General features: G+C 52.3%; 5 protein-coding genes across 5 annotated transcripts; 3 read left to right on the top strand and 2 right to left on the bottom strand.

Annotated features, from left to right (window-relative positions):
- Position 1: 1 nt before the first annotated feature.
- On the top strand, positions 2-2,836 carry POSPLADRAFT_1138992 (hypothetical protein; the record flags this gene model as incomplete). Its single annotated transcript, XM_024484980.1, has 8 exons — positions 2-277; positions 601-1,113; positions 1,169-1,244; positions 1,301-1,389; positions 1,441-1,959; positions 2,003-2,129; positions 2,521-2,594; positions 2,681-2,836. Coding segments are annotated over 8 exons (1,830 nt in total), but the record flags the coding sequence as incomplete, so codon positions are not given.
- Positions 2,837-9,224: 6,388 nt separating this feature from the next.
- Positions 9,225-11,069, bottom strand: POSPLADRAFT_1055727 (hypothetical protein; the record flags this gene model as incomplete). The annotated part of the gene is made up of 3 exons (XM_024480678.1): positions 9,225-10,070; positions 10,101-10,820; positions 11,046-11,069. 3 exons carry the CDS (start codon positions 11,067-11,069, stop codon positions 9,225-9,227), a joined length of 1,590 nt encoding a protein of 529 aa, XP_024340456.1.
- A 4,158-nt stretch (positions 11,070-15,227) lies between these two features.
- On the bottom strand, positions 15,228-19,780 carry POSPLADRAFT_1140552 (hypothetical protein; the record flags this gene model as incomplete). Its single annotated transcript, XM_024485189.1, has 13 exons — positions 15,228-15,282; positions 15,339-15,391; positions 15,415-15,462; positions 15,650-15,751; positions 15,996-16,028; positions 16,110-16,215; positions 16,714-16,779; positions 17,038-17,696; positions 17,747-17,835; positions 17,891-17,978; positions 18,021-18,286; positions 18,377-18,542; positions 18,866-19,780. The coding sequence occupies 13 exons, from the start codon at positions 19,778-19,780 to the stop codon at positions 15,228-15,230; spliced, it is 2,646 nt and encodes an 881-aa protein (XP_024340455.1).
- A 1,308-nt stretch (positions 19,781-21,088) lies between these two features.
- POSPLADRAFT_1139134 (hypothetical protein) lies at positions 21,089-23,306 on the top strand (the record flags this gene model as incomplete). The annotated part of the gene is made up of 9 exons (XM_024485000.1): positions 21,089-21,143; positions 21,201-21,499; positions 21,564-21,806; positions 21,867-22,216; positions 22,269-22,321; positions 22,390-22,592; positions 22,658-22,727; positions 22,782-22,894; positions 22,947-23,306. 9 exons carry the CDS (start codon positions 21,089-21,091, stop codon positions 23,304-23,306), a joined length of 1,746 nt encoding a protein of 581 aa, XP_024340454.1.
- A 607-nt stretch (positions 23,307-23,913) lies between these two features.
- Positions 23,914-24,190, top strand: POSPLADRAFT_1140542 (hypothetical protein; the record flags this gene model as incomplete). Its single annotated transcript, XM_024485187.1, has 2 exons — positions 23,914-24,010; positions 24,051-24,190. Coding segments are annotated over 2 exons (237 nt in total), but the record flags the coding sequence as incomplete, so codon positions are not given.
- Positions 24,191-24,952: the final 762 nt, after the last annotated feature.

Below are 24,952 nucleotides of genomic sequence, written 5' to 3'. Positions count from 1 at the left end.
CATCGAACCTGAAGCGGCTCCCGCGGTCTCCCCCGATATTAACTCACACGCGTCACTTGAAGCCATCACTCGTCCGCCGAAGCGAAAACGGTGTGCAAACACGACGGTCGACGAAGTCTGTGTTAAGAGAAGGCGATTGTCTGACAGTCCGAGCGATGCATCGCAGCTCAAAGACGGGATTCCTTTCGGACCTCACCCTAGATGCATGATCACGGGCTTCGTGTCCGCCGAGGTGGAGGCGTGCTATATCCTGCCTCCCGACACGCCTCAGCCGTTGGTGAGTAGGGTGGTTACTACCTCGACCTCGTAGCTGACAAGGCAGCTTTGTAGGGCAACTGCACAACGCTCAGCATGCATACTGAATCTAATATCGTCCACTGCAATGCGCCTGAAAACATTATTATCCGTGCGTGCTTCCTTGCGTCTGGCCTATCTTACCTTGTCTTACAACCCTCATGCAGTTCGACGTGACCTCCGCATACTATGGGAAATGAATCGCCTGTTGATGATACCCCATCCCGATCATATAAACCACCCTGATACCCGCCCTGTATGTATGGCACGTCCTTCCAGATGGTCGCCGTGCTCACAGTCAAGTAGGTCTACACATACCACGTCACCGTAGAGGACGAGCAGCCTCCAGACTCGGGCACCCCCCAGGATCATACCATTATACCTCTAGCTACTACCGCTGCTTGCTCGTATCGCTCGCTGGGGTGGCACGAGCTGAGTGCTAATCTGCATCTGATGACCATTCGAGTGGGTCGTGAATTCATGAAGCGACCGCTGCACTACGAGCATGTGTTCCCTATGGACGCTCTTGTACATATACCCATCATCCGGCTAGCCCACCCAGATGAGGTCGAGCCGGTCTCCTCCCACATTGAACAAGAGTCGTCAGTCGAAGTCATTCCCCGCCTGCCGAAGCGGAAACGCAGCCTGGACACAGAGCCCGATGAAGTCCCTGCCAAGAGAATGCGCACATCACGCAACGCGTCCAAGCTCGAGGACGGTGTTCCTTTTGGACCTCACCCGAGGTGCATGATCACCGGCTGCGTATCTGCTGATGTAGAGGGGTGCTATATCTGGCCTCTAGACATGCCTCAGCGACTGGTGAGTGAGTATGGCCGTTATTTTGGCTTTTGTGACTGACAAGATGACACGCCAGATCGACAACTTGATGTCCAGCATCCGTGGCAACTACAATACCCTGCGTTGTCATGCACCTCGAAATATTATATTCCGTGCGTATTTTCTGATCGGTCTATCTGTCATTTGTGGTCTCACGTACTGTACGCAGTTCGGCGCAACCTCCGAGAGCTGTGGGAAACAAACCGTTTGTTGATGATACCCCATCCTGATCATTTGAAGAAGCTTGAATATCGCACTGTATGTATCAATATGCCCTCTTGGCTGATCGCCGCGCTTATGGTCATGCAGGTGTATAAGTATTGCGTCATCGCAGAGGACGAGCACCCTCCAGACTCATGCGCAACCATGGGGAACCCCATCGCGCCTTCCGTCATGATGGCCCCTTGCTCATATCGCTCGCTCGGGTGGCATGAGTTGAATGCCAATATCGGTCTGATGGTATTTCGAGCGGGACAGAAATTGAGCAAGCGACCATTCCACTACAGGCATATTTTGCGGGAGCTGCTGCCCCACAAGGAGATCAATCATACATATGAGATAGTCTCCCGGTATAAGTTGTGGACGGCCCCCCTGCATCGCGAGATAGTACGCGGCAGGCGGTTGTGGGCAACAGGCGAGCTCGCACCCTTCCCTGATGGTTATTTCCGCTGCTTCAGCACGCGGTATTGCTCTCCCCTGCCGGATGACGATGCTGTCCGCTTTCCTTGCCCATTTCGGCCGGTCGTCTCAGGGATAAAGAGGAAACGATCTGGTCACACCAGGGCGGACATTGAGATCTACACCGCGAAGGAAGATGCTCAACGCGAGGTTAGCGTCCGTCAGTGGTGTCGAGACTGCGATCAGGCTCGAGACGAGTGGACGATGGGACCGCCTGCGGAACGTACGGACGCAGAGTTGCTCGCTTATCGACAAGAGGACGCCAGCAATGTGCTGCCTGCTGCGCAAAAATCTTGGTTGGTGGAAAATCATTTTGCAAAGTACGTTCTCTGGTAGATCTGCAGGTGAAAGTATAGCTGACCTCATCTTGTCCAAACTGAAATGTTCCAGATACGGTCCCAAGTTTTAACACCTGGCCTCATCCCTTCTGCTGCACGTTTTGCACGTGCTGCCGGGCCATGAATATTCAGATTGGTGTATTGAACATTCGAACCTCATCGACCCGCCATCGCGACCAGAGCTTCTGTCATCACGTTGATACACAGGCGGCTATGGACTGATCCTGACATCTCCGATCCGCACGGATGAGCTAGATGTGCTGCCGAACCATGCGTGGCGATTCACGGCAAGGGGCGGGATGTACAATCGTACTGAAGAACATTATATTCTGCTCTGACGTCTCTATCTCTCGGGCTATCTGCTGCATCTCAGAGTTTCCTTCCGGTCGCCGCGGTAACTATATGCGTGGTCCTTGCGAGATGCGAAACAACGTCTTCCAGCCGTCGGTGCGTACCGCCTTTCCTCCACAGAAACATCCGGTATGTTCAATGCGTGTCCCGTCTTGCTCCGTTCACTGATGTTCGGCACACAGGTTCTGGTTCTTCAAGTAACGATCCCTTCACATAAGGCTGAACGCGGTATAACTGCCAGACATCAAGACCTGACCTACTTCGCTTTTCAAACCCGGGAGTGCTTAGCACACTCGAGGAGAATGGGCCGTGCTGCTTCACAACTGCTAGCAGCATGATGACATCCCCCGAACGTGTGAGACAATATACCCGTATGTGTATCCGACAGCACTTCGATGTCGGCGACTGACTCAAGGGCAGTTTAGGCCCTACGTAGACCAGCCCTTGGGCATCGGCTCCTCGTATGGGAATCTGCTTGTCCTCAATCGGCAGGAAGCAGCAGTCAATCTGTTAAGTATGGAAACTGCAAGCATGTGCAGCCAATGGCGATCGTTCCCGCAAATCACCTTCTCCGACTCTCCATTCCGCAACTACCACGGCGTACAGACCGCTGATGCCATCTCCAAGACTATCTAGTGTTCCCTCGATCGCAAGTCCAGATCTTCATCATGGCCTCGAGGTTCGATTTATCTCGTAGTCAGACAGGCAGTCCACCTTTGGACACAGTCCAGCGACGAACGTCCTCAGACACCACCAGTGATTGGTCTATCGACGAATGGCGCACTGGTGTACACAAGCTGGTCGCCGAGAACCCACGTGTCCCTGCACGATCAGGTGATCGCTTTATACCGCTCCGCTTCCTCGCTGGACTGGTTGAATGATGGCACCGCCGCTCTCTGTTGCTCGGCCTCGCACCTCAACTAGCCCACGTGCTGGGCGCTCGAATGGCTCAAGAGCAGTTCAAGTGAAACCACCGCACAATCTATGTGCTAGGATTGCCACCTCGACCCCACAATGGATGATTGGCGCGACTTGCACCGAGGACCGGTAGTACAACTGCCCAGTATGTGGCCCGGCTTGCAAGGGCTCACGTTCCCTAGAATTCTATAGAGTTTCCTAAATAGTGTGTATTTTAGCTGTACCATACATGAGATGTAGCTACTCGGCTTCCTCTCAGCACCTGGCCTTTGTGCTGCGTATCGAGCCTGATTTGGCGATGTCGGAGCTCTGTTCTGTTGGATCCTTCGAGCACCTCGGATAGCCCTACATCTTCTTGTCTGGCAAAGGCAAGAGGTCACATATATTTGCCTAATGGGACCTTTTGTTTAAATGAATGTGTTAGTAGCCATATATGCTGTGCTCCTTGTCCCATTGTGGAACTATATCACAATGTTCTGGCACACTAGTGACATGGGTCCTCAAGCAGTGTGACTCCAGATATGGCGTCAGATCATAAACAATTAGCCTATGTCTCTTCGCAAACAGAGATGGGTCATGGAACATTAGATCCATGAATGTTTGGTCACAATTTTGCCATTTCATTTGTAGTCTACCAAATCTGCACCTGGGGGCCTGCAGGAGTTTGGAACATAATCACACAACATGGTTAGTGTTGTCCATAGCTGGGCTTTAAGGCCCAAGCCGGCCGGGCCCAGCCTGGCTGAGCCACCAAAAGCCCAGCCCAAGCCCTCCTAGAGGGCCTGGCTTTGGGCTTCAGCAAGCCTGAGCTGGGCCCTAGGCCTGGGGCTTTTGGGCATCTATATTTAATATGCTAAATGTACTGTATTGGGCCAGATTAATATATCGCCTAACACATATCTCATTGGTCACTTCCATACCACCATCACTGACTGTATATAAGCCAGCCTCTGCTGCCCTAGGGACCTCAGTTTTGACCTCTTGTCCCTAGGTCAGTAAGCCCATGTACTTACTTACTTATCCAATACTAACTTACTTGTCCCTAGCCTTAGGTTTGAGCTTTGCTCACCATCGCTTTGATAAAACCCAGTTGCATGCCCCCAGTGTCATTGTTTGGTTTTCCCTAGTCGCTTGACCCTAAGTCACAACATTAGGTCGAAACTCCTCACTGCTGCCAGCATTCCCTGGAAAACCCCACACTCACTTTTTACTTCCTATAGGAATGGGTGGTGTGCACCCTCACAATACATTACTATACATAGATAGCCTACGATACATCACCACCACTCAGGGAACAAACCTTTCAACACCTGCACTTCAGTGGGCGGTGTTTGTCCTTATGGACGTGTGGACTAGGTTCCTGCTGCATACTAGCCAAAAGCAGTACTAGGCCCCACATGAATCATTAACCCTAGTGTTACCTCAGGCACCATAGGTGTAAGCTAGTTTAGCATGGCTGTCGTGACTTAGGGTCAAGTGATAGGGGAAAACCAAACTCAGGCGCTGGGGGCGTTCGACTGGATCTTACCAAAGCGATGGTGAGCAAAGCTCAAACCTAAGGCTAGGGACAAGTAAGTTAGTATTGGATAAGTAAGTAAGTACATGGGCTTACTGACCTAGGGACAAGAGGTCAAAACTGAGGTCCCTAGGGCGATAGAGGCAGGCTTATATACAGGGGAAGTTTAGGGGAGGCTGTGCGCGCTGGTCTGTGCACAGCTGGTCTGTGCGCAGCATGCTGACACAGCCCCGGGGGCCGGTGAGTCAGAGCGGCTGTGTCAGCGGAGCCTGAGCTGTGCCGTACACTGCTGTCCTATCTAATCTATCTACAGGCACGTGATGTGCTGACGAGACTTGTCTGTTCGAGCGTATAGTACAGAGGTCGTGGGTTCGAGCCCGCGAAAAGGAAAAAATTAAAAAACGGCTAGACGCCGTACCAAGTCGTGACATTACCCCCCCCTCAACAGCACATGACCTCATGCGAGGCCCCCCAGCCCATCTCCCACCCGGAGCGGCAGCGTGCTTCAGTCAGCGGCGAAGGTATTGGCTAAAAGTTGAGACCACCAAAAACAGCAGCATTGAGGCGGCGAGGGGCATTCGGGTTCTTCTGGTGGAAGTCGGCTATGAGGGCCGGCGCATTGGCAACGTTGCGCGCCGGTTCCCATGATGTATGCGAGTCGTCATAACCCTTCCACTTGACGAGGTACTGCAGCTGATGCCGGAAGATCCTCGAATCCTTAATCTGTTCAACCTCGTACTCCTCGTTGCCCTCAACCTCAATTGCGGGCGACTCCTCCGGCTCCCGACCCGGGATATCGCTGCGTGTGTACTTGCTAAGCAAGGAGACATGGAACACCGGGTGCACAGGCACCAACTTCAGCAGAACCAACTCATAATCTAAGTCTCCGAGCTTTCGCCGCACGACATATGGTCCAAGGCACTTGGGACTGAGCTTCTTGCTTGGCTGTTTCAGCTTAAGGTTCCGAGCGTCAAGCCAGACCTTGTCCCCTGGCGCAAAGACCGATGCTTCCTGCATGTGCTTATCGTAGTAGACCTTCATCCGCTCGGCGGATAGCTCCAGCGCGGAGCGCGTGTCATCCCTGATCTCTTTCAGGATTTTAAGCCGATCAGCGGCTGCGGGCATTGCGGACATCGGATTGATCCGAACCTGGATCTCAGGATGGTACCCCTGATGCAGGAAGAAAGGGGAGTGCCCGGTTGTGGAGTGGACACGGTTGTTCAGTGCAAACTCCGCAAGCGGCAACTGTTTAGCCCAATCATCCTGCCGGTGGCTTGTGAAAGCGTGGAGGTACTGCTCTATTTCCTGATTCCAACGCTCAGTCTGGCCATCGGTCTGAGGATGGAACACTGTGGACAGCGCCGGCTCGATCCCAAGTCCCTTGTACACCGCATGGAGATACTTTGAAGCGAACTGGGGACCTCAGTCTGATATGACCTTGGCCGGGGCCCCATGATGCTTGAACACATCGCGGATGTACAGGTCTGCCGCACCTTCGGCCGTCAGGGTCTCATGACAGGCCGAGAAGTGGACCTGCTTAGTAAAGTGATTGGCGGTGACCAGGATCGAGTCAAATCCATCAGACTTCGGCAGGCCAACGATCATATCAGTGGTGATGATCTGCCACGGGTGCTCGGGGATCTCGTTCGGCTTCAGCGGACCCTGGGGCTTGGCTGGAAATGTCTTGGTATGATTGCACACATCGCAGGTGCTTACGTACTTGTTGACAAACTTGGACATTCCAGGCCACCAGTAGTTCCGCGATATGAGCTCGAGGGTTTTGGCACGACCACCATGACCGGCGATCGGTGAGTCGTGGTGGATCTTGACAATATCCCGCCGGAGCTCCGCGTTCTTGGGGACATAGACCATCCCGTGGAACAGCAGAAGCCCTTGCTCGGCATTCCACTCCTCAAAGCCCTTCTGCAGCTGAGGCGGCCTGAGGTTTTGTACCTTCTCCAGGGCCTCAGCCACTGCCCGATCCTTGTCTGAACACTCCCTGATGCATTTCAGGAGTGACTGATTGGCTGTCACTGAAGCGTGCCCTTGATGGGTGGAGGCGATGTGGAAGCGTTCCTGTTTGAGAACCACCTGATCGGTGTTATCGTCCTCATTGCCGACCTGATGGTCTGATCGGTGTAACAGGGCATCAGCTTTTCCATTCGATGTTCCGGCCTTATGCGTGATGCGGAAATCAAGGCATGCCAGGAACAGTGACCACCGCGCTTGACGACGCATGAGGTGCTGGTACGTACGCCAGTACTTGAGGTTCTTATGATCGGTGACAATCTCGAACTGATTGGGTAATCCCTCAAGATAGTGGCACCAATCGTCAAGTGCCTCAATGATCACGAGCATCTCCTTATCGTAGATCTTGTAGTTACGCTGGGCAGGGTCCATAGTGTAAGATTGGAAGGCAATCGGATGCCACTTGCCGTCATCCTGATGTTGCATCAGTACGCTGCCAGTGGCGTAGCCAGAGGCATCAACCTCGATGTGCGTCTCTCGATTGGGATCATACAATGCCAAGACCGGTGTTGTAGCGAAAAGCCGTTTGAGCTCATCAAAGGCGTGCTGCTCCTCTTCGCCCCAATGCCATGGGTCGTTCCCTGTGAGCCGGTCGAGTGGTCACGAGATCTTAGCGAAGTCTTTGATGAAGTGGCGGTAGAAGTTGGAAAACCCCCGGAACTTCTGAACATCTTTTTTGTTCCGGGGTACCAGCCACTAATTAATTTCTTTCAGCTTCGCAGGATCCATTGCTACCTCATCGCCACCAAACACATAGCCAATGTAGTCAACCTTGGGAACATCCCATTTGCACTTCTCAGGCTTCAGGAACAGATCGTTATCCCGAAGGCGGCGAAGGACCTCGCGCATGAGCTTCTCGTGCTCCTCCTTATTGGTTGAGAAGATGAGTATGTCATCTAGGTACACGAGGACCTTTCTGCCGACGATGAGATCATGGAAAATATCATTCATCATCACCTGGAAGGTTGTGGGGGAATTGGTGAGGTCAAAGAACATCACCAGGGGTTCGTACAGTCCCTGGTTAGTCACAAAGGCCGCCTTCCACTCGTCACCGGCTTTGATCCGGATGTTGTTGTATCCCCATCAGACATCAAACTTTGTAAAGAGTGTAGCACCGCGGAGCTTATCCACCATCTCGGCAATCAGCGGCAAAGGATAGCGATTCTTGACAGTGATTGCATTCAACCGGCGGTAGTCCTGCACGGGTCGAAGTGTCCCTTCCTTCTTCTTGATAAAGAAGAAGGGGGACGAAATGGGCAACTTCGACTCCCGTATGTAACCCTTTGCCAGCTGCTCCTTTAGGAACTTGTCAAGTTCCTCTTGCTCATTGTTCGACAAGGAATACACCTTCAAGTGGAACATCGAATAGCCGGGCACGAGTTCAATCACATGATCATAAGGCTTCCTTTCGGGTAGCCGTTCTGAAGCTTCCTTTGAAAAGACTTTCAGAAACTCGTGGTACTGTTTTGGTACCGACTCCTTGGTGGTCTTGATGACCTTCTTCTTGATCTCTTCCTCAGCGAACAGCTGGGAGTACATATGTCCTGCTGCAACGAACAGCTGAGGGGTGCCAGGAAGCATGATACCCTGCTCCCAGGCTTCGATCAAGTCGGCTTCGTCCCATTCGAATTCTACCGGATCTTCTTTGGGTTCAAAGTCCGGCAGTACCTTACTTCGGCAGGCACCTATGACCAACCGTTTGGACTTCGGCAAACGCCTGCGCGCCGTGGGCCTGACCCCCATATCACGCGCAGTCGCTGCTTGCTCCATTCGGCCAGTCTTCCTGGCACTGCACGTTTCAGGGCATCGTGAGAGCTTCAGGGAGCCAGACTCCCAATCAATCTCAGGGTTGTGTTCACGTAGCCAATCCAACCCGACGATCACATCCTCTGGACCGATGACCGTGACCATAAAGACCATTTTCTCTATATGGTCTCCTATCTGCATCTCGAGGACAGCTACCTCTGAGATGCTTCCATCTTTGTTGGGGGTGCCGTCGATATTGTATAGGGGAATTGGCTCTTTCAACTTCCGCATTTGCACCTTATTCTCTGTAATGAATCGCTTGTTGATAAATTTCGTAGTGGCTCCGCTGTCCACCATAGTGATTATGTCTTTGTGCCACCTTTTCCCTTTAAGTCGAACTGGAGTGTGAAAATGTTGGGACCCGTGGTCCAACTTGTACACCATTGCAGAAGACAATACATTATACTTGTTACATGATATACCCGGCCCGATGCGTGCGGCACGAAGCGCGGACCGGATCAAAAACCCTCCTCCTTCATTGCCCGATAGTGCTCCAACTCCTCGCACATCGACTTCACCTGTGCCATCAAGTCCGCCAGCTCAGTATTCGCTGAAGCGGCACTTGTACTTGCCGAGGGTGAAGCAACAGGGGCGCTTGCCACAGCCTGGGTGGAACCCGAGGCAACCATAGCCCACGCGTCGGCGCGTTTTGTGTAAGGCTTGTCCTTACAGTTGGGGCACTCGAAGCATCGGTACCCTCTCTTCCCACAGCCGAAGCATTCTCCATGGAAGTTTCCTTTTCCAATGGCCGCATTAATGCTGGCCGAAGCACCTTGTGAGCGAGGTGCACCACCACGCGCCCCACCACGTCCTCGACCTCGAGCCGAGAAGAAACTGTTCAACTCGGGCTGACGGGCCTGGCTGATGTTGAGTTGTTGCTCAACTTCCGTGGCGCGCTTGTCAGCATCTTCCCATGTGGTGAAGGTCTCCAGCTCAATTTTGCGGTAGACGCGGGAGGAGATGCCGCTCAGGTACTTGTCGCGGAGTTCCAGGTCACCATACCCGGATTGGTCCACCGGACCCTTGAACATTGCGGAGAATTCTGCGGCGGTGCGCTTCTCACGCATGGACTTGTCAGCACAGAGCTTGGCGAGCTCCACTTGTGCTGCTGCCTCGTCGTCGAGGTTGCTGAAGCGTGCTTTGAACATGGTGGCAACTCCCTGGGTACCGATATGAACCGACACAAGCTGGGCAAAAAACGGGGTGGCCCAGGTGCGAGCATCACCATCAAGGAGACTCAGGCATACCTGCACCTTGAGCTCGATGGTGGTTAGCGACGTGTTGACGATCCAGTATACACGCAACTGGGACAGGAATCAATCGCATTCGATTACCGTCTTTCCATCGTAGCGAAGTGGGAGAAGGTGTTTGAGCATCTCCTTATCCAGAGGGGACGCGGCTGAGGACATTATCGGCGACGGGGGGGACGGAGGACGGTCCGGGGGGGATGGAGGACAGTCTGGGGGCGGAGGCGGTGGTTGTGGCTGTCCGCCAGGCGGACTTCGGGGGGAGCGAATGCACGAGTGGCCTCGTGGTGGCGATGACGATACAGGCACTGAAGGAAGCCCAGGGGCGGTGTCACGTAGGACAGGGACTGGAGGCGCGGCGGGGAGTGTGTCCGGCGATGCGGCCCGACTGTGAAGTGTAGGCTCGGGCTCCAAGATTCCTTCTTCACTCGCCCTCTCTTCAGACTCTGACTCTGGAGCAGGGTCTGGAGGGAGATTGGGATCTCCTCCTCCTTGACTTGTACTGGCGACAGTTTGGGGGAGGCAAGAGCTGGGAGAGACAGCGCAGGAGTGCCGGGACACGGAGCGGGATGTGTGGGTGCTGTGGGGACCGAGCGGATGTTGGACCCTTCTGATGGCCTTGTAACGCTCGTAGTCTTGATCGATCGATTGCGGCGTGCGATTTGGGCACAGCTGTTGTTCACAGGCGAAGATGAGGGAGGAGGGACCTTCAGTGAGGTAGACGTCGAGGAGGTCCTTGGAGTTGAAGGCGTGAACAAAGCCTTGGCACGCAGCCACAGTGGGAGGGAGGAAGGGGAGGTGCGCGTACTACGAAAGGCCGTATAAGCTAGCTTACACCTATGGCACCCAAGGTAACACTGAGGTTGGCAGTTCACGTGGGGTCCAGTACTGCTTTTGGCTAGTATGCAGCAGGAACCTAAGCCACATGTCCGTGAGGACAAGTACCACCCACTGAAGTGCAGGTACCGAAGAGTTTGTTCCTCAAGTGGTGGCGATGTAAGGTACTGTCACAGTTTCCCTAATTTTACCTACTTTTTCCGCTATTTCTGCGGACATATCAAAGGGTCTAGGGACTTATCCATACTTATCCGTCCGCATATGGGTACATCTGCATATCTAAGGGGTTATCCGCTTAAATAGGCAACACATGATCTTGTTCTGGACACATCAGGCTGGACTCTGATGCCGGACCTTTTCTAGATAGAAACCAGACTCTGTCTGGACCATGACATCATTCTGACATCATAGATAGGAGCTAGGCTCAGGCACTAGGCCATAGGCCGGTCAATTCTGGACCCTAGGCCCAGGGCAGGGCAGGGCCAGACTATGACATCATCGATAGTGTCATATCGCACCATAGGGCACATGATACTTAGTAATCCTTACCCAGCTAGGTACCAGGGGTCCATTACCGGTCCCTGGGGGGTTTTCCCTCATGTATATAAGGCAGCATCCTGGGGCACCCTGCCCCCCAGTTCTATTCACTTCGTTGTTGCGCTTAACAGCATTACCTCCCCCACACTTAAGTGCTTTATCTCCCCCCCTAACTATCAAGCTATAAGGTGGGTTTGTAGGTTTTGTGATAGGTACGCTATCTACATATCGTAAGGTACAGTAGGGGTGCGCACCACCCGACCTATAGGAAGTGAAGTGAGTGTGGGGGGTTCCGAGGAACGCCGGCAGCGGTGGGGAGTTTCGACCTAATGTCGCGACTTAGGGTCGAGTGACAGGGGAAACACAAACAAGGATTCTGGGGGTGTTCGACTGATTCTTACTGAAGCGATGGTGAGCAGGGCTCAAACCTAAAGCTAGGGACAAGTAAGTTAGCATAAAAAAATATGTATGTACAGGGGCTTACTGACCTAGGGACAAGAGGTCGAAACTGAGGTCCCTAGGGCAGCAAAGGCAGGCTTATATACAGGGGAAGTTCAGGGGAGGCTGTGCATGCTGGTCCGTGCACAGCTGGTCCGTGCACAGCATGCTGACGCGGCCCCGGGGGCTGGTGAGTCAGAGCGGCTGTGTCAGCGGAGCCCGAGCTGTGCCGCGCACTGCCGTCCCATTTAATCTAACTGTACAGTAGATAACGACTTGTCCGTTCGCGCGTATAGCACAGAGGTCGCGGGTTCGAGCCCGCGGAAAGGAAAATTAAAAAACAGCTAGACGCCATGTCAACTCGTGACAGCTCTGGGTGGGAGATGGGCAAGGGGGCCTCACATGAGGTCATGCGCTGTTGATGGGGGGTAATGTCACCAGTTGGTACTAAATGGACAAGTCCTTATCTACTGTACGATTAGATTAAATGGGATGGCAGTGCACGGCACAGCTCGGGCTCCGCTGACACAGCCGCTCTGACTCACTGGCCCCCAGGGCTACGTCAGCATGCTGTGCATGGACCAGCTATGCACAGACCAGTGTGCACAGCCTCCCCTAAACATCTCCTGTATATAAGCCAGCCTCTGCTGCCATAGGGACCTTAGTTTTGACCTCTTGTCCCTAGATCAGTAGGCCCTCCTTTGTATTCTTTTCTTACCTTACTAACTAATACATTTCTTGTCCCTAGCCTTAGGTTTGAGCCTCGCTCACCATCACTTCGGTAAGAACCAGTTGAATGCCCCCAGTGCTTTGTTTGGTTTTCCTCTGTCGCTTGACCCTAAGTCGCAACAGCAGTAGTAAAATGCCTTACTTATTTTATGGCAAGTTAATAAGCCAGTATTGGTATAATAAGTAAAAGGAAAAGTGTCTTGATGGACTATCAAGTTAGTTCTTATATTAAGTAAGCTAATTAATTCCCTGTCATTTATATTATAAGAGACCTTTGGGGATTACTGGTGCTAATATGGCTGTAAAACAGCTGTGTTGTTTCTTCATATCATTTTTGCACTGTTATTTTAACTTTTATAGAGCCAGGACCAATATACAAGTCATGTGCTCAAACGGTAAACAAAAAAGTCTTAAATTAGTACAGCACCTTGATTGCTATGTAAACAGTATGTAAACAGTTTGCAAACTGTTTATACCATCTGTTTACTGTTTACCATTTATTTACCATAAATTTGTAAACATAAACTAAATGGTTGGAGCCTTACAGCTGGGTTTACAGCTGCTGTACACACTCTGTCTGCGTCGTTGCTCAGAATCAAATATGGTCAGGGTCACCTATTGTGCTTAGGTCCCATACCTGAGAGGAGGCGAGGTGCTATTCCACGGTCCTGCTAAGCCGTGCCAGTTTTTACAGATTATGCTCCACAACGGCCAGTTATGCTCTCAGTACTATATAAGGTGCTCGTGGACGACAATTGATTGTTTGGGGAGGGGGGATGTTCTGATTCTCATCGGCATCAAATTAGCGGATCCATACGAGTAGTACGAATATACGGCACCCCAAGCAGCATGTTCAAAGTCAATGACGGCATTCCTCTCAGTTTCACCCGAGATGCTTAATGACCGGCTGCATGTCTGCTAGCATGGAGGTGTGCTGTATCCTACCTCCCGACATGTCGCAGCGATTGGGAGTATTTCAGGGTACCCACTTAATCTTGTGGCTAATAAGGCGACTTCGAGGATCGACTGTACGGCGCTCTTCATGCGTACCAACTAAAAGGCCTTCCGCTACAATATGCGTGCAAAGGTTATATTCCGTGCGTGGTTTGTCATCTTAGGCCCTCTCTTCTCGTACCTCAGGTGCCGCGTGCAGTTCGACGCGACCCACGAGAACTTTAAGAAAGAAACGACCACCTGGAAGACTGTGAGCTTTGCCCTGTGTGTATCTATATGCCGTCTTCATAAATCACCATGGTGACAACTAGACAGGTGTACAAATACCATGCCATCACAGAGGACGAGCACCCTCCATACTCGCGCACGTCAATGGGTTGTGCCATTCCACCTTCAGTCATGACGGCCCCAAGTTCATATCACTCACTTAGATGGCATGAGCCGAGCGCCAATCGCCCTATGATGATATGCCGAGCAAGCCAGAAATTTGGCAAGCGAACGTTCCATTGCCAGCATGTCTTGCAGGATCTGCTGCCTCACAATGTGATGACTCATTCAGACAGTATAATTCGACGGCATATGTCGTGGACGTTTCCCCTGGCATGGGGGAGGCTGCGAGACAGGCGGTTACGGGTGACACGCGAGCCTGTTGATGATTTCCCTGCTGATTATTTCGACCTCCCCCGTAAGAGACGGTATTGCTATCCCTAATAGGATGATCAAGGAGCTTAGTTTCCTTGCTATGGCTTCCAGGAGAAACAGGAAAGGGAACTCACCATTTGAATGACGCCAGCTCAGATGAAAACGTCCTTGATGACGCAAACTCAGACGGCAACAGCTACACGGCCGAGAAAGACGCTGATCGGGAATCCAACATTCGTCGGTGGCATCGTGGGTGTGAGGAAACTCGACATGCATGGACGACAGGGCCATTTGCGAAATGCCAAAGACGCAAGGTATCGACAGGGGGGAGCCAGCGAGGTGCTGTTCATGATAGAAGAACTTTGGACGAGCGAATACTATTACTCAAGACGTGCTCGTGACAATTGTGACTGACTTTGTGGTCTCGTCAATGTATCGCGGGGACGGCTCTGATGACAACTCAACAACTCACACAGAAGAATGTGCCGTCGGGTTCGAAGAGATCAAAGAGAACGAGAGCACCGACGCCGCCGTATGAGGGCTCGATGCGCGGCGCGAGGATAAAAGATAGCAATTAGGAAGATCGAGCACGGCACGAGGCATCAGGGATCGTCGAGCGAGGGTGTCTCGAGCGTGTCACCCCATGCCTGAGGGAAAACTGAGTAGCTATATCTCTATAGTACAGCTCAATTCCAAACAATTTGGATGATTATCCAGAAGGCCAGAGAGCGTGAGCTCAAGCGAGCCGAATCTTAGATTGGGCGGTTATATCATCGGTGCGAGTCGCGCCGATCATCCTTAGTAGGGTCGAAGCCATTCAGACGCCCAGTACGTGGGCTATTTGGAGTGCGAGGCCGAGCGAGACAGCGCGCCGATGCCATCATTCAACCTGTCCTGCGAGGAAGTGGTGGGGTATAAATCGTTCACCTGATCGTGCGGGGACGCGTATCTGCCCGATACCAGATCAATCGAGCCTCGAAATTAAAGGAAAAATCTAGACTTACGACTGGGGGATGCTCAAAGAATGGAGGCGACGGTCTTAATTAAGGAACAAATTACAGCATTAACTATAGATTTTTATAAGCCCGCCTTGTATTGCTTCCATAGAATAGTTCCCACGAAGATGGTCTGTCTGTCCGACTACCAAATCAATCAAGCCTCAAGGTCATAAGGAAGATCTGGACTTACGACTGGGAGGACGCCAGATTGATGAAGTGGAGACAGGAGTAGTGGTGTGTAGGCTGTGGTCAAGGAATCAACTTACAGCACTGCCCTCATATATAATATGTCTTACACCAGGGTCAAGGACAAACTACAAGTTCGACCAGAAGCTGCGCACTCAGTCGCGATCGTCAGAGAGCGGGTATATAAGTGCAGCGTTATAGTTAAGTTGAGCTGCCGCGCGGGGTTGTGCTTGCCCCATTCTCGTAGCACACCTCGATCTAGTCATGTAATAGAATGAGAAAACGCGCGCGTAACCCAACAGATGCGTCTCTTACATCATCTCTGCCGCCGCCGCCGACCGGGGTACAGATGCGATTGCTAATGACGACACGAGGTATCTGAGGCGGTTGTCCGGATGAGTCGAGTGATGCGCATAGCTAAGAAATACTGACAGATTGTTCTGATTGTACGACATGTGGCTTGGGTATTGCAGTAACAAATCCTGAGCCTCGTGTAAGATGAAGTTCCAAACGCGTTATGAGAAATCGTACCGTCGGTCCATCTTGGGATTGACGGGTGCATCATATGCGGAGACGTATAATTCTCCAGAATCCTTTCAAAAGTATCGCCTGTCTCGTTTATGAGATACCTCGAATCATGTGGTTGAATAGCCCCACTTACGCAGAGAATGCTGAGCCACAGTGGCCACCATTTCTGTAAAGCGGTTTCAGCCGCTTTGTCTGGTCGTTATGGCAGAGAAAGGAATTACAATTCTGTCTGAAGCTCACAGCCTACCACTGGTAATTGCGGAATCGAGAGTCGGGGAGGATGATTTGCAGGAACGATCAAGATTGACGACCCCACACACTTGTACTTCTTATATTCCATAAATCGACTGCTGCTTCCTGCTAGTTGGAGACAATCAGATTGCCATACGAAAATCCGATGCCCAAGGACTGGGCCTAAAATCCCTTCCGGTCAGTCAACAATATCGAATTGCTGCCCGCTTGCACATACGGGTATATTGTCTTATGAGTTCGCGATGTAAGTCAGAGGTCGATGTCTTGTCGTCACACCGCATTCAGCCATATTACGAGGGGACTGTTACTTGACGGACTAAGAGGTGTGTGGCGACATTAGTAAATGGAGTAAGACGGGACACGGCTTGAACATACCGGATGTTCTCATCGGAAGTAAGGTGGTAATGCGACGACGTCTGGTAGACGCGGCGTGACATCTTATAAACACCACGCATGCAGTCGCATACCCTCTCTGCTCTGTGGCCGATAGCCCGAGAGCCACGGATATCATAGGGGAATGCACTAGGAATGAAGGCACGCAGGCAGCGCAATGCTGTTCAATACAAGTGCACTTCCCGCCTCTTACCGACAATCGCCACGCACGGTCAGGAAATATGTCTGGCTCATTCGTGCTATTGGCGATGGCAGGATCAGTCCGTTTGCGCCTGTGGGTCAACGTGGTCACATAAGCTCCAGTCGTGGCGGCAGGTCGACAAGGTTATCCAACGAGGGTCGTTTTCCAACAGACCATGCTGGATGGTTAAGACCTGACGGACGTGTGAAACCCGTCACGAGATAAGAAATGGGGCTAGATGTCAAAACTTGGGACCGCGTCTGTGAGCATTTCAACAAGGAACGTCAATCCAAAAACCCGCCTGCAAATGTGGCAGAGAACGTACCTTGAGAAATAGCTTTCCACCGACCAAAGCTTTTGCACAACAGGCTGCACATTGCCAGCTTGCTCTTGTCGATAAGTGAGCATCTCTGCATCCTCAGGTTCCGCAGGCGGCCCCATCGCCCACTCATCTCGAGCGTGATCGCATTCCAGATACCACTGACGAATGTTGACTTCCCGTTGGATATCTCTGATGTGATCCTGGCTGTTCCCACTGGTGTCGCCAGAACGTCTCCTCCTAATCCCTGAGAGGATTGGCCGGAACTGGCGACGAAAGCGGTCAGTGTCGTCATCCAACAGGGGAGAGCAATACTGCGTTCTGGGGGGGCGGTAATAATTCTTAGGACAGGCTGAGAGCTCGCCTGTTGCCCACAACCGTCTGTCAGGTACGATTGCACGAGTCAAGGGGGCCGTCCACGTCCCATGCCATCGGATGATGGTGTATGCATGATTGACCTCATTGTGGGGCAGCAGATCCCGCAAGACATGTTGGTAGTGCAGTGGTCGCTTGCTCAGTTTCTGACCAGCTCGGAATGTCATCAGACGGAGATTGGCATTCAGTTCATGCCATCCGAGCGACCGATATGAGCAAGGAGCCGTCATGACGGAAGGTGTGATGATATTATTCATGGTTGTGCACGAGTCTGGAGGGTGCTCTTCCTCTGCAACGATGCAGTATTTGTAGGCCTGCATCAATGTGAGCACGGCTATTGGCAAAGACGCCACATAATACATACACTGCAATGCTCGAGCTCCTGCAAATGATCAGGATGGGGTATCATCAGCAAGCGATTTGTCTCCCAAAGTTCTCTGAGATCGCGTCGAACTGCGTGCGGTATGTGAGGCTTCAAAGGACAGAGAGAACGTTGCGAAACACGCACGGAAAATAAAATTTCCAGGTGCGGGGCAACGGAGGACGTTGTAGTTAGTATGCATGTTGAACGTAATGTAGTCCATCTTCCGATTCATCTTGTCAGCCACAAAGTCAAAGTACTGGTCACGCTTACTCACCAATAGCTGGGGCATGTCAGGAGGTAAGATATAACACGCCTCCACCTCAGCAGACACGCAGCCAGTGATCATGCACCTTGGGTGAGGTCCGAAAGGAACACTGTCCTCGACCTTGGACGTGTTGCGTGCCGAGCCGGACGTGCGCATTCTCTTGGCAGGGACTTCATCGGTCTCTGCATCCGGGCTCCGTTTCCGCTTCGGCAGGCGGGGGATGACTTCGACTGGCGAGTCGCCTTTGATATGAGAGAAGACCGGCTCGACCACATCTGGGTAGACGGGCGTGATAGTGGGTATATGCGAGAGAGCGTCCTGAAATAGATGATGCTCGTAGTGGGTCGGTCGCTTCATGAACTCACGGCCCACTCGAATCGTCATTAGATGCAGATTCGCACTCAGGTTGTGCCACCCCAGCGAGCGATACGAGCTACAAGCCGTCGCGACTGGAGGTGTAATGGTATAATCCTCGGAGATGCACGAGCCTGAAGGGTACTCATCTTCTGCAATGACGTAGTATTTGTAGGCCTACTTGACGGTGAGTGCAGCGACCACCTGAGGGGACGTACGATACATACAGGGCGGGTATCGGGGTGGTCTATATGATCGGGATGGGGTATCATCAGCAGGCGATTCGTTTCCCATAGTATGCGGAGGTCACGTCGAACTGCATGTGAGTTGTAAGAGAAGGGGAAACGGGCTGGAAATGAGCAAGTACGCACGGAATATGATGTTTGCAGGCGTGCTACAACAAACGGAATTAGACTCAATAGGCATGCAGAGCATTGTGCAGTCGTCCTACAAAGCTACCTTTTCAGCTACGAGGCTGAAATAGTAACGACTCTACTCACCAGCCGTTGAGACATGTCGGGAGACAGGATATAGCATGCCTCCACCTCAGCGGACACACAGCTCGTGACCATGCACCTAAGGTGAGGTCCGAAAAGAGCCTCATCTTTGAGCTTTGACGCGTTGCTCGGACTGTCAGACAACCGCCTTCTCTTAACACAGACCTCGTCGGCCGTCGTGTCCGCACACCGTTTTCGCTTCGGCGGGCGAGCGATGGCTTTGAGTGGCGCGTGTAGGTAACTGTGGGGGGAGATTGGGTGAACACCGTCCGGTTCGGAGACCCTGATCTTCGTGCAGTCGTGGATGGGTATATGCCCAAGATCGAATGAGGCGCTGTCCTCAATGTTGGCGGCGCCGCTCGAGATATCAGACGTCTGCGCCCTCTTTGCGCAAGCATCATCAGTGCTCATGTCCACAAGCCGCTTCCGTTTCAACGGACGGAAGACGTGTTCAAGAGACGGGTGCACCGCATCCGAGTCGGGCTTGACATCCCCGGCACTTGTGCAGTCGCCAATGCGTATATGCTCAAGACAGAATGAGGTGTCATAATCCGCTTTGGTCGCGTCACTCAATATGTCAGGCGGCAGCACTCTCTCTGCGCGCAATTCATCAGGCCTTATGTCCGCCAGCCGTCTCCGTTTCAGCGGACGCGTGATGTCTTCTGGTGGCGAGGAGTCCGCGTCTGCTTCGACAATCTTGATATCCGTGCCATCTCCAGTGGTTGTATGCTTAGAATCGTCATCAAAAGAGATAGATGGCGCACAGCTGAGTCCAGAGACAGGTGTAGCCGGTGGAGAGCTTTCGCGTGAAGAGGAGCTGCCAGTGTCGTCCGAAAGCGCAGGAGTATTTTCGCGTGGGGGGTGCTCAGCAGCGAGCATATAGGACATGTCAGGAATAAGGATGTTAAGGCCATTCATTTTTGTGTCGACTACAACGCGAGTTCAGCGGGATAGTGATGATGGTGTAGCGCGAACGGCGCGCGCCACCAGTGCCCATAGCGAGTGCTTAGTCAGCGCTGCTCTCGGAGAACCCCGAGGCCAATCAAGTCTGGACTGGTGCATTTAGGCTTCCTCGGGTGCGTACATCACTTCTATGCAGTCGCGTAGGTCTTTGTGAGCCCTGTGAGTCCCATGAGGATTGGGAGACACAGAAACCAGCATCTTTGATTGCTTCATATACGCACAGTTGGCATGCATGTCGGGTGCGTTCGTTTTGTATCTGCCGTCTGGTTTGTATTTCAGAGATGCTCACATTTGACTGCTGTAGAAACGTAGGTCTTTGTTATCACGGGATACTGCGTCACTGTTTCCGTGTCCTGATTCAGTTCTTCATATGATGCAGAATGTCCTCTACGGGCACGTTCATCTCGACTGAGATTGTCGTAAAGTGCTGCAATCGCTGCTTCCTCAGTATAGAGTCTTACGCACCATCTTGGGAAGAATCCCAAGTGGGGAATGTGTCGATATGTCGAACGAAACGTTGACAATGTAAGGACATTCGTATCTGACCTCCTATGTTCGTCATCGTAATCCATCTGGATCTGTTAAATCATAAGGCTTGGATTTGTACATGATATAGGTACAAGCCTTCTATATGCATCATTCTGAGACATGTTTGAAGCCCTCTGCAGACAAGGGCGGTGTGCCGTGTCAACTCCCGCTTTCTTTTGCAAACACTCGATAACTGTAGCTTTGTCGGCGATGTCGTGATCTACTCCTCTCTGAGCAGTTCCATTCACTGCCACCCGGGTCGTCATTTTGCGGTGAGGACATGGGTTTTGATGCGAACAGACAGACGTTTCACCTGGGAATGCTTCGCGCCAGTGAGGTCGTTCAACATGATCTAGGTGAGTTTCGTGCCTTTTCGCCAAGCCTTCCGCAGACTGACTGTGCGATTCCGATTCAGCAAATGACAAGCGTGCTTCCATATGCGACCTTGACAGTGTGTCTCTCCGATCAGTGGGGCACGGTTCCCGCGCCTCAGACGGCGCATCTGATATCACAACTACAAGGACTCACCTCGCACAGACCCATGCAGATTAGGTAATATGCGACCCGCGTCGACGATTGCCACAGGAATTAAATTGGAATACAATGGCCTCTGTGGCCTGTGGTCACGCGCTTCACAATATATAACATGAACTCAGCCAAAGCCGCTCGAGCCACTCACTCTCTCCGTCTGTTTCTTCACCTCCAACCCCCACTTCACCTCCAAATATCCTCGCGATGGTTAACGGCTTCAAACCGAGACGATCTAATAGACTGAAACATTTGCCGAAAGGTATGGGTCCTCGTCGTTACCGTTGACGGGTTTGCCCTGACGGTGGCCCGGCCACAGTTTATTACTGCGAGAACAAGACGGCGGATGGAAAACGAAAAAGAGGAGAATTAGACGAAGAAGAGGAATATACGCCGTCCCGGGAAGGCACGCCGGAGAATGAGAGGACTAAAACACGCGCGCGCCAGAATGAGAGGACTCCATCACGGAGAGTAAGACGCAAGACCGCCATTACCAAGGATGCTCGACAGCGAGCGGTCGACGCGTCTCAGAATGAGGGTGCCTGCATAATATCAGGCATGAAGGACAAATCCGTTCAGCAATGCCATGTGCTGCCACGGGCCACAAAGGCGGATGTGGTAAGCTCAAGTGGCTCTTGCACGCAGGCGGTGTCTCTGACGATGTGCATACACATATACATAGCTCACGGCTCTAGAGTGGTGGTGGGACATTGAAGAGCTCAGCGTGGATTCACGCCACAACCAGGTCTTCCGTGCGTCTTCTTTCCAGGAGGCATGCCGATACGCGTGGGCTTACTTGCATACAGTCCGTGCCGATCTCCATGCATTGTGGGACCGTGGATACATTTCGATCATGCCAATGCCTGACGTGACGAAGGAATATCTGGCCAAGTGGCAGGATGGTGGCAGGCACAACGTTCTGGAGGTCAGTCGCTGCAGCCTGATAATCCACGACTGATGCGAGTCGTCGCCACAATGCGTATAGGATAGCGATGAAAACAAGATCCACGAGTACTGTGTGATCTCTCACCCACACCTTGACAACTATGCGATCCGCGAAGGGTTCACCTACGGATTCGAGAAGGTTGGGATCATTCGGTCCCATGCGAAGCCGCACTTCATGGCCTTGAACGCGGCCATGAAGCTCAAAGAGGACAAAGACCTATGGGTGGAGGCACTAACGGCGTTCTGCAAGAGAATTGAGCTCGAAGTCGACGCATCCAGCTTCGCGGAGGATGTCCTGAGCTTGTCTGACGTGTGGACTGCGCCTCCACCCGGGGACGCAGAGTTTCTGATGAAGGAGGAAAAGGAGCAGGCGGCGGAGGAAGCGCGTAGGTCAGTGAGCACATTTGAGCCGTGGCATCGCAGTCACATATCTCGTTCGCAGTCTTCCACCAACGGTACCTACAGGCGAGGCAATGACCCCTAAACGTCTTAAAGGTACGTCGTTACGCTTTGGCTTGTCATGTGGCATGGACTTACTTCAACGTCCTCGTGTGGCGCAACAGCTCTTATGGGTCCAGAAGCTTTGAGTCAGGACAAACGCTCCAAATTGAAGGCCGAAAAGCCCGATGGCGAATCATGCGGTAGCAATCTCAAGTTGTATGCCGCCTATTTGGCGCCTACTGGATCACGGTGCCTGTTGAGTCTTCAGGACGCCAAGTCAGTCCAAGGGTGTCACGTTGTGCCGCGAAGGACCGACGACGATACGGTAAGTCGTCAATAATTCTTGATGATCCCCGTGTGATTATGGCTTGGATGCTCTCATGCATGTAGTGTACGACAGTGGCGGCGTGGTGGGGGCTTGAGGAATTCGACGTCGACTCCCCTTTCAATATCTTCTTATGTGAGTGTATATGCCCAGGTTGTTCGACGTAGCCCTGATCCAGGCCCCATATAGTGAGAGCGGATATCCACAGCTTGTGGGACAAAGGGCATCTCATGTTCGTGCCTGAACCTCATATTGTTGAAGATTATTTCGCACGATCTATTGTCCCCATAGGTGAAGCCTCGGTGAGTACAGAGACATGGCCTGGACTGGTATCTTGCTCACGGTACTATCTAGTCTCTAGCCGAGCTATTTGAAGCGCCCGGTGTCCCCGTCTACAGATATTGTGTCGTTGCCCATCGCGACCTTCCCGAGACAGAGGAGAACGCTGCATTTCCGAGGGATATCAAGATCTTAGGCTATGTGGAATCGCCAGTCCCTCCCCACTTCGTTATATACAATGCGGGGCTGATGCTGTCGAAGAGTGGACCAGATGGGTTCGAAATGGCTCTAGATGCCTTCTACAAGCGCCACGGACTCGACTTTGAAGCAATCGACATTCTCCGTGATATGCTGGCTCTCTTCCAACGATATACAACAGACATGCCTGACCGCCAAAATGAGCATCCCGCTACCCAGCGTGCCCCTTTGCTCTAGCTGTCTTCATCGGTGCGTTGGCTGGATTTCATTCATACTCCTACCATAACGGATGTGAATCCTTAGACGGAACCAAGAAATCCATGTGTTACTCGGTCAATGCTAGGCGTTGGATGACTATTAGTATTTATGTGGCCGTATGGCCAGCTTGGACACGAGAATCATGCCTTGATATGATTAGCCATATATGCCCCATTATGTAGTAACCATCATATCCTTATCTATACATTTTTATACTCCATGTCTATGAGAAGCAATCTAATCATATAACTGCTCATCAAAGGCATGAGAGGCCACTTGCATTGTTTGAACTTCCCGAAGCGGTACGCAATTAGTTTATCAATATCGTGTGTCGATTCGAGGCTGGTGGGATTCAGATCATAGTCCACTAACCATCAGTTGTACAATGCACGACGCCTGGCACGAGTGGCAAATCTAGTTGAGACGTGTTAATACGAGGTTACATGGCTGGGAGTGCGTAGGACCGTAACGTCGCATCTCGCCAGCGCTCTAATATCCTCGCCATGTATAGGATTGCAACTGAGTACGGTTTCTAGCCACAAGAGCCTTTGTATATACTCTGCCAGCAACATTAAAGGAAGCTCCTGTTGAAGCATGTGTTCAGGAACGAGCTCGCAAGCTCGGGCGCGCGAGTAGCCGGGGGCCGGAGGCCCCTATCGTAGTATATAACGACCCCGCGCGATGTACGTACCGCACGCGATGGTCCCTTACGGGCATCGCTAGCTCGTGGACAAACGTGCTCGCCGCGCCGTCGCACCGGTTGTTCCAACAGCTCCACGCTTGAAAACAGGACGACGGGCGAGGTGACACGGTTAGTCTATATTATGATACTTAGCGGTGACTACGAAAAGGCCGGCGTCTAGAGAAAGACGCGATCGATGATCGGCCAATGAGAATCATCGCAGTCATAGCTTCGAGCGATGGCCCTCACTGACTTTTTAAAAAAATTCGACGGGTTTAGACTCCATACAACGTAGGTACAAGTAGAGTTTAGATGAGCCTCCAATAGCTCTGAACAATGGGCTCTGTGCCCTCAGATGGAAGCACTCAAGACTGAGGACAATGCCAGGTGTCAATGCCCTACAGGTTTCAGGCAGACTAAGTATGCCCCCCAGGGGAGGCGTGGATGGTCCTCGCGCGTGGCACATTGCGCCAGCAACCCGCGAGTGAATAAGAGGTCAGGTAGTAAGTGGGACAGCAGCATACATCATGCCGGACCAACGTGGGGCACTGGACTTGAAGAGGCGGCAAAGGTGGTGGAGGAGTGGGATGTGTCAACTACATCCCGCTCCTCCCAAAGGATGAGGTTCTTGGTGTGTGTTTCAACAGCGCACCACTCCGTGAAAGCCTCGAAGTCAGCACTCCGAGAATAAGCAAGCTCTGGGACCTTACCACGGTTGTCGCAACTTGAGGTCAAGCGACAGGAGAAAAACCTAAGAAAGCTGGGGGCGTTCGACTGATTCTCACCGAAGCGATGGTGAGCAATGCTCAAACCTAAGGCTAGGGGCAAGAGGTCGAAACTGAGGTCCCTAGGGCAGCAGAGGCAGGCTTATATACAGGGAAAGTTCAGGGGAGGCTGTGCGCGCTGGTCCGTGCACAGCTGGTCCGTGCACAGCATGCTGACG

This window comes from Postia placenta, assembly GCF_002117355.1.
Source record: "Postia placenta MAD-698-R-SB12 unplaced genomic scaffold POSPLAscaffold_5, whole genome shotgun sequence".
Taxonomy (NCBI): domain Eukaryota; kingdom Fungi; phylum Basidiomycota; class Agaricomycetes; order Polyporales; family Adustoporiaceae; genus Rhodonia; species Rhodonia placenta.
This window is presented reverse-complemented; position numbering and strand designations above follow the sequence as displayed.